The sequence below is a fragment of the Fukomys damarensis genome, unplaced genomic scaffold, assembly GCF_012274545.1.
Source record: "Fukomys damarensis isolate Sample0158 unplaced genomic scaffold, DMR_v1.0_HiC HiC_scaffold_6, whole genome shotgun sequence".
NCBI lineage: Eukaryota > Metazoa > Chordata > Mammalia > Rodentia > Bathyergidae > Fukomys > Fukomys damarensis.
The window spans coordinates 29,996,209-30,011,040 of NW_022900918.1; the positions used below are offsets into that span (position 1 = coordinate 29,996,209).

A 14,832-nucleotide genomic window follows, 5' to 3' on the forward strand; every position below is an offset into this window, starting at 1 on the left:
TACTGCCACACTAGGGGTCAAGCTTCTAGAATGTGGACTTTTGGGGGACAAGCCATAAGGAATTCTCAGATTTTGGTTCTTATTTTGCTTACCATGCTCCTTGTTCCTTCTTAATGTTTCAAGATGCTATTTTTTGTGGTGTGGTTGCCCCCCTACCCTTGGTGCTGAGGATCGAACCCAGGTCCTCATATATCCTGCGCATGTGGTCTGCTACTGAGTTGGAGAACTCCTTGGAAGGCCTTGGTAACAGACTTCCTAGTTTTTCTCTACCTGAGAACGTTTTGACTTCCCCCAATTACTGAAGGAAGTTTTCTCTGGGTTTGGATTCTGCGTTAACAGGTCTTTTCCTATTTTGTGTCTGCAAAATTTTGGGCCACTTTTTCTGGCCGTCATAGTTTCTGATGAGAAATCTTTTGTCATTCTAATAGGAAATGGCACTTTTAAGGGAAAAATTGACTTAGAGTTTTTTTCTTTGTGTTCAGAAGTTTAATTGTGATACGTCTTTGCAAGGATTTCTTTGTGTTGATTCTGTTTGCAAGTTACTTAGCTTCATGATTATAGTCCTACACTATATAATACCATTTGGTCAAGACACCCACATATGCGGCGGTGGTCCCATAAGATTATAATGGAGGTGAAAAATTGCCATTGCCTAGTGACATCAGAACCATTGTAATACTGCATTATTCAAGTGTTTGTGGTGATGCTAATGGAAATAAACTTGGCAGTCATATAAAAATGCAATTCACCACACTTAACAGTGAAAATGAGGGACTATATTAGTGGTTTATGTATTTTATCATACCGTATTTCTATTAGAATATTAAACATGTTTATTGTAAATCAGGATACTGTGCCATGTTGGCAGCAGCCTTAAACCTCTCATGTTGGAGGCCACTCATACCATTTAGGTCAGTATAAGCACACTGTTTTTGCAGAATGATGAAATCACCTAACTGGTGTATGTCATGTTCAGAAAGTAGTTCTATTATTAAGCAGTGCACAACTATATCTAGGTCTGTGTCCCTTTGAATATAAGAAGTTTTCATCCATTATTTTTTAAAGAACTTTTTCAGCTTTTTTCTCTTTTGGACTAAGGTAAAATTAATATTAGATCTTTCGTTATAGCCTTACATTTCCGAGGCCCTGTTCAGTTTTTAAAGTCTGTCTTTGTCATTCAGATTTGGTAATTTCTGTTTTATTCAGTAAGTTTTATCTCTCCCCTTGGTTGTATTATAGAGTACATTCAGTGAGGCTTTTTATTTCCATTTGTTTTTTTTTTTGTTTTTTTTTTTAGTTCTTAGAATATGATATGGTTACTCTCTGTATCTTTTATTTCTTCACTGAAACTATTTGCTGAGGCATTTGATGTTTTTCATGTTTCAAGCTTGTTTATAATTGATGCTTTTTTTCATGGGTACTTTAACATCTTTGACAGATAACTCTTAACATCTCTGTCCTTTGGCATTTAGTATCTTTTCTCATTAAATCTGAGACTTTTAATATTTTTTGGTGTGATGAGTGGTTTTTAACTGAAACTAGAATTTTCATTTTCTGTTTAAGGCTTTGGTTTTTATTTAAACCTTCTGTTTTGGGTAGCTTTTTCTGTTGCTGTTCAAGCAAAGAGAGGGTGGGATGGAAGCGTCTCATTTGGCCTTTGTTGATACTTGAGGGGAAGAGGTCTTCTTGCTGTATCCCAGGTGGCTTGGTGCAGGTCCGAATTGTGGCTCCTCACATGGTTTCCACTGACTCCACTGGGGGAGTAGAGCGGGACTTGCCAACCATGCAGGAAAGTCTGGGCCCCTTGGCCTTCTCTGACTCTGCCTTGGCAGGTGTGGTGGGCAGTCTTGTTCAGCCTCGTCAGGGAGGATGTCAGAGGCCCTTGGCCTCTGCTGGCAGTTGTGGGGGTGATGGTGGTAGAGGACCATGATTTTGTCTGAAGCATTTGCCTGGTCTAAAGCTGTTATGTCAGTTTTCTGCCTTGCTAGGCAGCCCTTTCCAGATTCTCTGCTCAGGGAAGGCAAACTTCTGGTTTGTTCTGCATTTCTAGATTACTGGCATCTTCAGCTGTCAGTCTGGGACATGAGAAATGCAGGGAATTTACTACCATGTTTTTCCTCATTCCTGAGGTTTCTAGCTGATTTGCCTTCTTCTGTACCTGGTTGGTGTCTGTAGTCTTTAAAAACATGTAATATCTAGCAGTTTAGTTGTACTTAGCTGGAGGAAGTTTGAAAAGTACACCAACTTTACTTTACCAGAAGCTAGCTTTTCTTTCAAATGTTCAAAAAAGCCTGTGTATTAATGTATCAGCATTTAAATGTGAAGATTATTGCATTTTTGGAGTTAATGGCATATAAATATCTTTTAGCTGGCCCATTCTCGAAGATAATAACTTGGTATACAACAACCAGCTGGTCAAGCTTTCACAAACAAGCCTTTCCACCACTTTAAAGAATGGTGCAATACAGTGGGGCCTTGGCACTTGTTAATTGGTTCTGAGATGCGCGATGAGTCCCAGCCAGAGTTCTTTGGCTAGAAGGGTAATGAGTGATGAGGCAGTTGGTGCTGAATATCAGACGGACAGTAAGTGCTGGGACAAGATTTTCCTGTCAGAATGCATCCAGTATAAAATTCACCTTTTTTTTCTTTTTATTGTGTTTATTGGTACATTTTAGGGATACAGTACAGTTACATTCATTATTGGGATCTTGTACCTTTACATGACAGGTCTTGGTTCTCATTTTCCCCTTGTCCCTGTCCTCCCTTCACCACCTCCTCCCCTCCCCATTTACAAACACTTTATGTCCCTTTTTTCATTTTCTCATATTTTTATTTTCCCTTGAGAAATCAGATTCATTCATAGGAAAATGGATACATTTTGAGAATATACTCCTAAGTGAAATAAGTCACACGTGTGTTAATACCAAATAGTTTCTCTGGTTGAAAAACTATAATAGTACACAAGATCCTAATGAGATAATTCACAATGTGAAATAGGAAGAAAAGGGCTAAAAGTGTAGGGAAGTGGGAAGGGTAGGGGAAAGGGAATAAAATTCACTTTTCTAATCAGTCAAGTACAAAGATACGACTTGCTTTATTGCTCTTAGAAAGCTTGTAAAGTTGGGAATTTAAGATTCTACATTGTACTTATTTGTGAATATATGATATTAATTATATAAAATGGCACATACTAGGCTCTATTTTTTTTATAAGTGTATTAGCAGCCAAGAAATAAAACTTAATTTCCATTTTGTGCTTAGAGTTTATTACAGTGTAAGTCAGACTGTTTGTGCTTTAATATTTGAAAATCATGAGTTGTGTTCTATAAGAAATGTCAGCACAGGGGCCGGGGATTTAGCTCAGTTGTGCTGCACCTGCCTCTCAAGTGCAAGCTCCCAATTTCAATCCTTGGTACCAGAAAAAAAAAACAAACATCAGTGCTGGGTTTGATTGGTGCTCACAGGCAACATCTGCTGTTTTAACTCCTTCCTCAGGACTATACCATCTGTGCAACTCTGGAGGTCAGACAGCAGGGTGTGAAGGCAGGTGCTCACTCAGCTGAATTGGTTAAGCATTCTACACATAGTGAATTCTGTAGTTCAGGAGCTAGAACTTCACTCTTACTCATCATGATTTACACATTTAACAGATACACAGATGCCACGAGCAAATATGAATCTGTCATGAAAACAGAGCCCAACATTGCTGAATATACACTTCGTTCAAAAGAGAGGATTTGTCACTGCTTTTCTAAGGTAACAGTTGACTTGTTCCCAGAAATATAAGTACTTAACATGTGGATTAACAGCCCTAAATTATTTTCTGACATTTTCTTTTAGGACGAGAAGCCTGTGGAAGCTATTAGAGTGTGTTCTGAAGTTTTACAAATGGAACCTGACAATGTGAATGCTCTGAAAGATCGAGCAGAGGCCTACTTAATAGAAGAAATGTATGACGAAGGTACGTCTTCAAGGGATTTGATTTGCAGTAACAGTTAATTTTATGAGGTTGGCATATGTTCAGTGGCCCTTTAGAACAAATTTACCAGCATTCCTGGACATGTTGACAATTATTCTTTTTTAGGTACATTCTCTGAGGAGAGTTCTGCTGAAATCAGTTTAGTACACTATAAAAATTAAAATTTTAGGATTATTTGCTGCAGTCAAGTTAGGGAAGACAAGAAATTAGAAAATTTTATTTATAGATCTGATATCCAAAGGCAGTCACTTTTCATTTTGAGTTTATCTTTGTAGACTTTTGTCAGTAGATGTATTACTCTTTATTTTATGTGTGTTCTATGCATACACTTGCTATCTGTAATACACAGAGCCTATATTAAAATTTTAGGATTATTTGCTGCAGTCAAGTTAGGGAAGACAAGAAATTAGAAAATTTTATTTATAGATCTGATATCCAAAGGCAGTCACTTTTCATTTTGAGTTTATCTTTGTAGACTTTTGTCAGTAGATGTATTACTCTTTATTTTATGTGTGTTCTATGCATACACTTGCTATCTGTAATACACAGAGCCTATATATATATAACCTACTTTGTTCAAGTTGAAGTAATAAGAGGGATTCTTGCTGAAAGTTATTAAGGACTTTGAATAAAGGCAATGGCCCTTTTTTTCTGGAAGATAACTAAAGTTGGCAATACAAAAATACACATTTAAAAAACAGAATTATATATGTTGTTTTATAACTTTGAGTAACAGTATGTTATGAATATTTCAATGAGATTTTTAAAAAAAGAAATAAGCATTATAGACCCTTATTGCAATATTCATTTTTCTTTTTTTTTTTTGAGACAGGGTCTCACTATGTAGTTGAGACTGACCTGGAACTCACTGTGTAGTCCAGGATGGTCTCGAACTCACAGCTATCCTCCTGCCTCAGTCTCCTGAGTGCTGGGATTACAGGCGTGCGCCACCACGCCCGGTGCATTATTCGTTTTTCTTCCAAGTTGGGGTAAAGCATTTTAAGTCAAAACCAGCAGTTTCTTTTTTGTTATAGTTAAATGAAGGATTTGAATGGTAAAACTTAGTTTGTGATGCTTGGCATATTGCTCAGTTTTTTCTCAGTACTGGGGAGGCTGAGGTAGGAGGATCACTTCAAGGCCAGCCTCAGCTACATAGTGAGTTCAAGGCGAGCCTGGAAGAGATACAGCAAGACCCTATCTCAAAATCAAACAAACAAACAAAAAAACTATCAATTTAAAATGACAAAGATGAATAAAGAACCACCCAGGTGTGGTGCTGCACACCTAGAATCCCAGCACTCAAGGAGGCTGAGGCAGGAGGATCGCTGTGAGTTCGAGGCTACCCTGGGCTGCATAGTGAGTTCAGGGCCAGTTTGGACTACATGGCAAGATCTTTTCACAAAAACAAAACAAAACAACCAACTTCTGGATAGTTAATGAAATTCCAGAAGCAGTAAATGGGAGCATTTATGTTTTAAATAGCCATTCTGAGTGGCCTGAGTAATCTCTGTCCTTTTCAGGCGGCAGCTCATGTCCAGTGTGTCCACAGTAGATATAGTGTCTGCCCACCTGTTAGTTATTTAGTAGCTGTCTCAGTTTTTCCATCAACTATTATGGTATAGCAGTGCTTGTGTTCATTATTTTACTTAAGGGTTGTAGTGACTGCTCTATAATATACATAAATTATAATTCATCTTAATGTTTTTCTTGCTCTATCACCTGTAGACAGTGTTTTTATATTACTTATAATAAGGAAGTTAATATATTTCCATCTCTATTCTACTCGTAAGATGTTAGAATACCTTTTACTACATCTGTAAAGTCTGTATGTACAGTATTTGAATTCTGACCTCTAATTGTGGGCAGTTTGGAAGTGAAAACCATTCAGTAGATTAATGAAATCCACTTGCTCTGTAAAGTTCTGTGGCTCCTGGCTGCTACAGCCTACACCTGCCACATAGCTCTTGTCCCTGGAGTCCATTCTCTGCCTTTTGGTCATCTTTTTAAACAGTTTAGTCATAAGTTTCTTGGATTGTTTTCATTTTCTTGAAAGTGCATCTTCAAAAAGTGATTGATTCCAGTCCAGAAGGGAATACTGTATCAGTCTTAGAAATTGAGGACAAATTTTTTTTTCAATCCCAAACTTAACATACAGGAAACATTTACTGTAATTAGGCTAAGGAGTCGGTGCAATTACTTAAGTTTTCCTTTTTTCAATGTTCTGCAGACACTTGAAATATCCTTGCCACGTAAAAGTTTAAAGTATCTCCATGGAAAGTCTGCAGCTTTATTGGGAGTTTGCTCTTTGAAAACATTTTGTGAAAATGTTTTGATTTTCTTTTTGGGGTTTAGTTTGAGTTACTGTCTTGAGTTTTCAAATGTACTTGTAAAGACATCTCACTTTTATGTTGTCTAGCTTTGAATCATGACTAATTCATTTTTCTCCCTTAATTTTTATTGAACCTTATAAGGCTTGGAATTGTCCTCTCAGCACCATTTGAAGCCTATAGGTTTTGAAAGGTTGACTTTTCATTATATTCTAGATTTAAAAATTTATACTTTTATATTTATATTTCCCAATCCACTGATGAATATTGTACCCCTATGATCCAGTCACCTTCTAAAAGCTCCACCTCTGAACAGATGAGACATGGGTGACATCCGGTACAAGCCAGGGACAGTCATCCTGACCGCTGTCTGCTTCCTGCTTCCTTTCTACCCTCTGCTTCTCTCATGCTGGCTGCCCAATGCTGATCTCTTTGCCACTGTCTTCCTTTCCTGTGTGACAGTCATTCAGTCTTAGTGGAAGTAAGACTGCTCTGTAGGAAGTATTGATACTAAAATCTGAAGGAGATAAGTGGAGATAATGTGGGAGGGTGAGCAAGTAAACCAAAAGCAGTGAATTTGTTGAATGGGAACAATAAACCACCTAATAACTGACTTAAGTATGTCTTTTGTAAGTTTCTGAACAAAATTAAAAAGGTGATACCATTTAGGTTCTTTGCAGTAGTGAAGAAACTGTGAAGGGGTTGGGGATAATGACTAGGTGTTAGTTTTGAAGGATAAGTAAAAACAATTCTAAATCTCCATAACAATTTATTTTAAACATATATCGACAGCTATTCAGGATTATGAAGCTGCTCAGGAACACAATGAAAATGATCAGCAGGTTCGGGAAGGTCTAGAGAAAGCACAGAGACTATTGAAACAGTCACAGAAACGAGATTATTATAAAATCTTGGGAGTAAAAAGGTCAGTTATTAATTTAAATTTTGCATTGCTGTATTTAATCAACAATTTTAAAGCTAGTCATTGTTTTTTTTCTCTCATTTCTCATTTATGTAATTGTGGTTACGTTATTCTAAAAATCTTAAATCATCATAAAGCTACTTTGAATATGTTACAGGCAAATTTATCTGATGCAGACTACTAACACAGTAATAGTCTGTGGCATGAACAGGTCTTAGACCTGGATTTCTTAGGAAGGGTTAAGAAGTAGCAGTGAGCTTTCTTTTGGTAGGCATGGTGGACAGAGGAGAAGGGAATATGAAAAGAAAAAACCTCTAGGCCTAAATGAATAGTTGTGCTTTTATTATAAGACCTATCTTCTCTGACCAAGTAAGCTATCAACTTTCAATCCAAAATCTGGAACTTTGTTCTTACTAATTTAGTAAACGAATCCCAAAGCTAAGCATTCAAAAAGTCAGATTATTGTTTTAACGCCAACAAAGAACTAAGTCATAGTACAGTAGCTTGCAAATTCAGAAGGGCACAATTGTAAAGGTCAGTACTTTATTCACAGTAAGATTCTTAGTGTAAAAGTATATATGGAAGGCTGGGTGGCTTTAATGATTTTCCAGAACTGTGTCAAATCTTCAGAACTATTAGGAAATCTGGGTTGCTGTTTGTAGTGAGATCTTAACCCAACTCTTCTAATTTTCATGGCAATAGTTTGAACACTTTTTAATTTTACCCCTCAGAAATGCCAAAAAGCAAGAAATTATTAAAGCATACAGAAAATTAGCACTGCAGTGGCACCCAGATAACTTTCAGAATGAAGAAGAAAAGAAAAAAGCTGAGAAAAAATTCATTGACATAGCAGCTGCTAAAGAAGTCCTCTCGGATCCAGGTATTGTTTACCTTCAGCATTTTTCTATTCTCTTGAAATAGTGGGCTTGGTGATTTATTAGCTCTTCCTATCTGTGGTCTGTCTTGGAGGCAGTGTCAGGTAGAAGGTGGAAGGTGATGTCACTGTGGACTGTGAGGGCTGTGCCTCGTCCTCGGCCCTGTAGTTTCACAACTTTGTCTGCTGTGACTGAAGACCCACAGATACATGCTGCAGTGAGTGAAAAGATCATCAGATGTGAAATCAGAAGGCCTGAGTTTGAATCTTGTTTCTACTTGAATAGGTTATGACTTTTTAGGCCTGTTTTTGAACCTGTGACAAGAGAACACAAAACTGAGCACAACACCATCCTAGTTTCCCTCCAGCCTCGCAGGTCAATGGGGAAATAAATCTCTGGTGAGGAAACCAGCATGCCAGGCTGGATTACACACGGATGCGGTGTGGACAGGGAGAAGCAGATGGGCAGCCAGGGTCTTTTGGGCTCTCACATGCCTGTGTTCACTAGCAGTCTTGCCACACATCAAGTCATTAGGTTTACTGGTTGATCTCTATTCATTATGTATCATACATTACACACCCTAGAATGTAAGAAGGGAGACAGGCTAAGAACTGAGATAGTAACTACGAATGCTCTGCTGTCTCCGGGGAAGTTTAATGATAAGCTGATGCCTATGGCTTTTTTTGTGGTCTTCCATGTCATTGGGAGCAGAATTTCTGATTTGAACTTAACAGAACAAAGAGGGAATCAAGTTTTGCCCCTTTGGCAAATCTTTTTTGAGCACCCTTTTATCCTGTGGGATTGAAATGAATGATTCTTTGTTCTAAGCACTTTCTAACCCAGTAAGGGAACAGATGAGCATTGCACTAAGTACAGTAGGAATACATACTTCCTGTCCTGTTATTCAGCAATGTCTGGCGTTGAGCTTTCTTCCGTCCCTGCTGTGTCCTCTCTGCTCAGTGCTGAGACATGCTAGTGGAAGTCACATGACAGCGACAGTGAGCCTCTGGAGGGTGTGTGGTGGGAATCTCACTATCACATCTGAGGACACGTAGCGCTGTTACGATGATCAGCGAGGCTCTAAGGAAGCCCAGTAGGTACGGAGGGCCAGGTGTGGTGAGTTGTTCCCTGGTAGACTCATGTTGGAGGTTAGAGTGCTGGCATGGTTCTTTCATCAAGTGTGATTTTTGCAGGTCGCTTTCTCTGGAGTTGTTGCAAGCCTTCTTGGTTGATACCAGGGTCTTAATCTGCTGATTTCTTTTCTAGAAATGAGGAAGAAGTTTGATGATGGAGAAGATCCTCTGGATGCCGAAAGCCAACAAGGAGGAGGTGGCAACCCTTTTCACAGAAGCTGGAACTCATGGCAAGGTTTCAATCCTTTCAGTTCAGGAGGACCATTTAGATTTAAATTCCACTTCAATTAAACCAACTGTTTTTCTGCTCTTCTTCCTTAATTTTTTAAAGATTAAAAACAAAACCTGTACTGGGATCCCAATGAAAAAAGTCTCAAATCTTTGTTTGTCCATGACCAAAGAGTTGTTTTAATAAGAAAAATCCATTTTAGACTGAAGGTTAATGGCTTTTCAAGGGCAGGGAGGCGAGGAATTGTTCTGCTGACAGAGCAGCCCATACCCATTTCATCGGTGTCCGACAGTGGCTGGAGGCAACTCACCTGTGGAAGTGCTCACCGATTCTGTCTTTCCCAACACTGGCGCACAGATTCTTCTCTTCCCAACCTGGCATAGTACCTGTATGGAAGAGCTGTCATCTTCGTGGCCGTGTCGCAGTATTCTTCAGGAGAACGCGAACAGTTATGCCATACGTTCTTAGGGACAGCTATGCTTAGATTTTGGTGCACCTGGTCATTTGCAAGTGTTAAATTCCCGTACCTCCTTTAACACACAAGCCGCCTGCACCAGCATCACGAGTGTCAGTAAGGAGGACAGAGCTTGTCTTTTCGGAAAGTTGCCACCAGATGGCGGTCAGTGTGTCCAGGAGTGCTGTTAAGCATATTTTGGGGGGTGGCTGGTACCTAGAGAAGAATACCAACTTGAATTTAATTGCAAAACTTATGGGCTCTTTTGTTTACAATTAAAGAGTTTAATTAAGTAGTCTAAAAGTAATACATAAAAAAGGTTCAGATAGTGTAGCTGTGGTATTTAAATAATACTGCTGAAGTTTTATTTGAAATACTTTTTAAGCAACCCAAGTTCTGAGTTGTGTTACAGGATTTCCTGAAACAAAATTGGCTTAGAAATTTAAAATTGCTCAGACAACAGAAACACAGAATGCCGCAATTCCTACCTTCAAGCAGTCCAGTGGGGTGGCTTCTCTTACCTATGGCTGCACCCTGGGCCGTAGCGACTTCCCTCTGGGAGCTGTTCACTGGTGCACAGTGGACGGCAGATCTGCCCTCACCCAGCCTGGATGCCGGGAGGCCTTCTCCTGCCTGGGAGGAAGCGCAGATTTGCACGTCGGTCAGCGCTGGCTGTGTGCATGTGTCCTTTCATTTAACCAGTTGATGTCTCCTCTTGAGCTACCTTACCTTCCTGATACTGTTTCAGAAAGTTATCTAAAAAGTGTACTATTCAGTCTTTGTATACTGGCTGATTTTTGCCCTAAAAAAATGAGTGTTATTAAATCAAGATCTTTGTATACTTATGGAACTACTGATGCTGCATTTAAAATCTAAGATAATTACTTTAGATAAGAATTATTACCTTTATTCTAGAAAGGTTTTTGTTTTTACCTTGAAGCATTCTGAAACATCTTAAGGATTAAAGGGTCTAATGGATTTTTATGAAATCAAGCATTTTAATTCACCGAGGCATCCTGTCCATGAATGTCTGCAGAAGCCAAGCACAAGTAATGTTTTCCTGTAGTCATGTCCTTAACATAGGCAGAAAAAATATTTTAACTGAAGGACACAATCACATAATTGAGCAAAACACTCAAGTGCTTTTTGCATCTATGTAGGAATCTATTTCTTATCAATAAACTTAAAAATGCATTCTGAAAACTAGTGGCCAGCTTGCAGCTTTTGTTTTAGTGGTACAAAACTCAAGCCAATGTGAAATTTTCCAGGTAATTCCTCTTTGTTCTTTAGTTATCTCATTACCTCACTAATTATGGTCAGCAATGTGTATTTTAAAATCCTGTTCCTTCTGCAGATGTTACTGTGACCTCTTTGAAATATAGTAATGGCCTCCACCTACTTTGAAAAGGAAATTTCTGCATAGTGAGAACACCTGCCCTTCCCTTTGGAGAGGATGAAAAGTTGCCAACAAAGAGCCAGAGGAGTATGGGCTTGGCTGAGGGCTGGAAGGGAGAGGTGTCCCAGGCCTCACTGCCTCCCAGCTTGCTGCCCAGGCAGTTTTTTCTTCACTAGTAACAAAATTAGTGTGGATTAAGTTAACTTAATGGAAATGTGCAGAGAGCTCTACAGCCTTTTTCAGTGAAGAGAAAGCAGCTTTGGTGCTAAGTGCCAACACTACAGGGAACACATTCTCTACTCGGTTGTTTAGCTGATTAATGAAGGTCGTAATGACCTTTAAGTTCCATCTTGGATGGTCACCGGAAGTCTCCCGGTGTCCTCCCTCCCACATGGGAAAGATGGTAACTGCTTTCCTTCAGCAGCAACTGAGAAAAATCCTGAATATGTAAAAGGATAAACGGTCATTCCTCCCACTTGTCTAATGTATGCATTATAAAACTACATTACTGAGAAGGCATTTTCCCTTTTTTGTTAGTCTATTTTCCACATTCCAGTCCATTTTTAGGGACTGCAGGTGCCAGGTAACCTTTGTGGCTCTTCTGAGAAAAAATAGGATCAGGAGAGGTGGCCTAGCCTTAGCTGTATTCCATCATTCCCAATCCCCACCTTCCCTTGTGGGAGCTTCTGGAGAGGAGTCACTGCACTTTCCACAGCAGGAAGTTTAAACACATCAGCTTTAAGCCGTAAAGTTCCTAATTCATTCCTCAGTTCTGAAAGCATGTGCTTTCTTACCATGAATGATTGGATGAAAACTTGAAAACAACTTTAACAATTAAATGTGACTGGAAGTAACATTTAATTTTATAATTTTTTTCTCTTTAGTGTTGTAAATCTATATTTCAGTATCAGTATGAAAACAAGTTGTTGGGAGTTTTGATAGTAGGATTTAAAACCTACCATGATTAAAAAAAAAATTACTGATGTAACCATGTTTTAAGGCCAGTAGGATCACAATTTGAAATTGGCACCTTTTTTCTTCCTAATAAATAATGAAAAATTTCAGGTTTAAAGGCATAAAGTTGTACTTGGTGTTTACCCTAAATTAAAGAAAATGTGTAAGAAAGAGGCACAAATTAAAACTGGCTCCTAGGTCAGGCCTCTGTTAGAGCTGACAGCCTTACAGACTCCTGACACTGGTGCTGGGCCTTGCAGAATGTTTCCGAGTATCCATCAGGATAACCTAGAGAAATTAACACACCTTTCTTGAATGTCGTTGACTTTTCCATGTTTATAAAGAAAGGAAGAAGTAAATGCTACTTTGTCAACTAATGTCCTTGCTGTAGATCAGATTGTTCCTGTTCTGTTAATGGCAGAATTTATTTTGTACTTTTAAATGATACTGAGAGTTGGGAATAATCTTTTCAGGTGATCTCTTTGTTGAATGATTTAAGCATAAAATTAGCCACTGCGTGGCTTCATGTACATTCATCTGTGGATGAAACATTTACTGCAGAGGAAAGCAGAGCATAGGGGAGGTGAAAACTGAAGATGTGTGAAAAGTTGAATATTAGTCTTACCCCCTAAGGTTTGTTTTGAATGAGAAAAGACTAATTTAGTCCATCTCAATTTAGTGTTTTAATAAAGGAATGCAAAATTTGAAATAGGTCTCAGACATGCCTACAAATATGGGTACTATTTTTTATGCCCGTGTATTTTCACATTTAATAAAGATATTTATGGTCATATCAGTATTTTGATTCATGTTTAGTCTTTGAGTATGAAAAATTCTAAGTCTGTTTAGAAGTTTGTTTCTAACTTTGGCTTCACACAGAATCAGTGATTGAGGTTAACCAAAGTGCTCTCCTTTTGTGCAAACTGACGGAAAATCAGAGCACAAAACCCAGGAATAGCTAACATCTAACCCTCCGAATCCTAGGAAAGCATGGCTTAATGACAGGCCAGTTCTTCCATTTAAATATTAACGTTGAACTCAAATTGGCTTTGTATGAAGACCTTCTCTTTCACTTTATTTATTCATTTCTGTTGTCCTAAAAGAAGGAAGAGGCTACAGCCCATGTCAGATTTCTAGCAATAAAAGTAGCTTTCTTCTCAGGTATGTATTTTCCACATGTCCTAAGGTTCAAGGGAGCTGTAAGTCTTAAATGTACACAGAACTTTTCCAGAAAGGTCAGTTTCCAAATTCTTAATCCTCACAGCATCCTGTCAGTATCTGAGCAGCCAGCCTTCATCTCAGGAGGATGTGAACATGTATGACAGGTGAGGCCAGCTGATCACAGCAGGCAGCGCAGGTCCTCACGCTCCACCCAGAGCTGCTGGGACTCCAGCTTAGCAGGCACTAATCCTCCTCCCTCCCTATCCAGCCCAGATCAGTGCTTCATCCTCTTGAAGAGAAGTCTCATCATGTTAATCTTAAGTCCAGAAACCCAGCATTCTATTAACCAATTTCCACGGAGTAAATCTTGAGAGTGGATGCATGATAGAAACATAACATGCACATTGATTGGAGTGGATTTCCAGGATTCTGCTTCTATTGAAGCAGATGAGACAGGTCAGATTGTGTACTTCTGACCTTCACTCAGGTCTGGGTTCTTATTTTTTTTTTTCTGATTACTACAAGCAAGGGTTAGTCTCCTGGGATAAATGGCCTTCTGCTGAGACCCTCCCAGGGAATGAGCAGCTCCAGCTTGAAAGGGCAATGGCAATGCTCAGAACATTGCTGAAGAAATATAGAACGGAGCATTGTTACTAAGCATGAGAGAATTCAGGCTTTTTTGGTGGTGCTTTTGTTTTTTGAGACGGAGTCTCATCATGCAGTCCAGGCTGGCCTTGAACTCACCATGGAGCCCAGGCTGGCCTTGAGCTTATGGAGATCTTCCTGCCATGTGTCACCACACCTGGCCAATTTCTTTTTTCTCTTTCCAGTAGTAGGATTGAACCAACTGCCTCACCATACTATCCAAGGGCTCTACCACTGAGCTACACGCCCAGCCTTTTTTATTTTGAGCTCAAACTTGAAATTCTGTCACAGCCTCCCGAGTAGCTGGGTTATAGGCACGTACCACCACATTAGCTTCAGTTGTTTTAAGAGTTCCTAAATGAGCCCGCTGTACCATTTGCAATTAAAAAGCTGCTTCCTCTTGGATTAGGTCCCTAAATGATGTTATTTTTTGATAACTGTCCAGTTATGCCTGGGCTTTATTAATGTTCCTCCCTTATACATCACCCGCTGGAACGTCTTGTTTCTGTGTCTATCCTTGTAACCTCACCTCACTAAAGCTTCATGCATGCTTCCAACTCACAGCTTCTCTGACTCCAGGAGACACGCTGTGGTACTGCTACAGCAAGACTACCGAAGGCGCAGGGCCTCAGACTTGAGGCCCATTTATTCTGGACATTGTACAGTGGAAAAAGCAGCACTAGTGGTGCTGCCGCCTGCCTCGCAAATGCAAGGTCCTCAGTTCGATCCCCCGTACAAAAAAAAAAAAAAAAAAAAAA

At 39.2% G+C, this 14,832-nt stretch overlaps 1 protein-coding gene across 1 annotated transcript in view; it reads left to right on the forward strand.

Annotated features, from left to right (window-relative positions):
* Nucleotides 1-12,460, forward strand: part of Dnajc3 (DnaJ heat shock protein family (Hsp40) member C3) — a 65,600-nt gene extending 53,140 nt beyond the window's left edge. Inside the window, exons 11-15 of the mRNA XM_010631018.2 lie at nt 3,650-3,755; nt 3,840-3,960; nt 7,098-7,230; nt 7,959-8,107; nt 9,369-12,460. Of these exons, the coding sequence (XP_010629320.1) occupies nt 3,650-3,755; nt 3,840-3,960; nt 7,098-7,230; nt 7,959-8,107; nt 9,369-9,526 (667 nt within the window). The 3' untranslated portion in view covers nt 9,527-12,460. The remainder of the gene's footprint in view (nt 1-3,649; nt 3,756-3,839; nt 3,961-7,097; nt 7,231-7,958; nt 8,108-9,368) is intronic.
* The last annotated feature ends 2,372 nt before the right edge of the window (nt 12,461-14,832 follow it).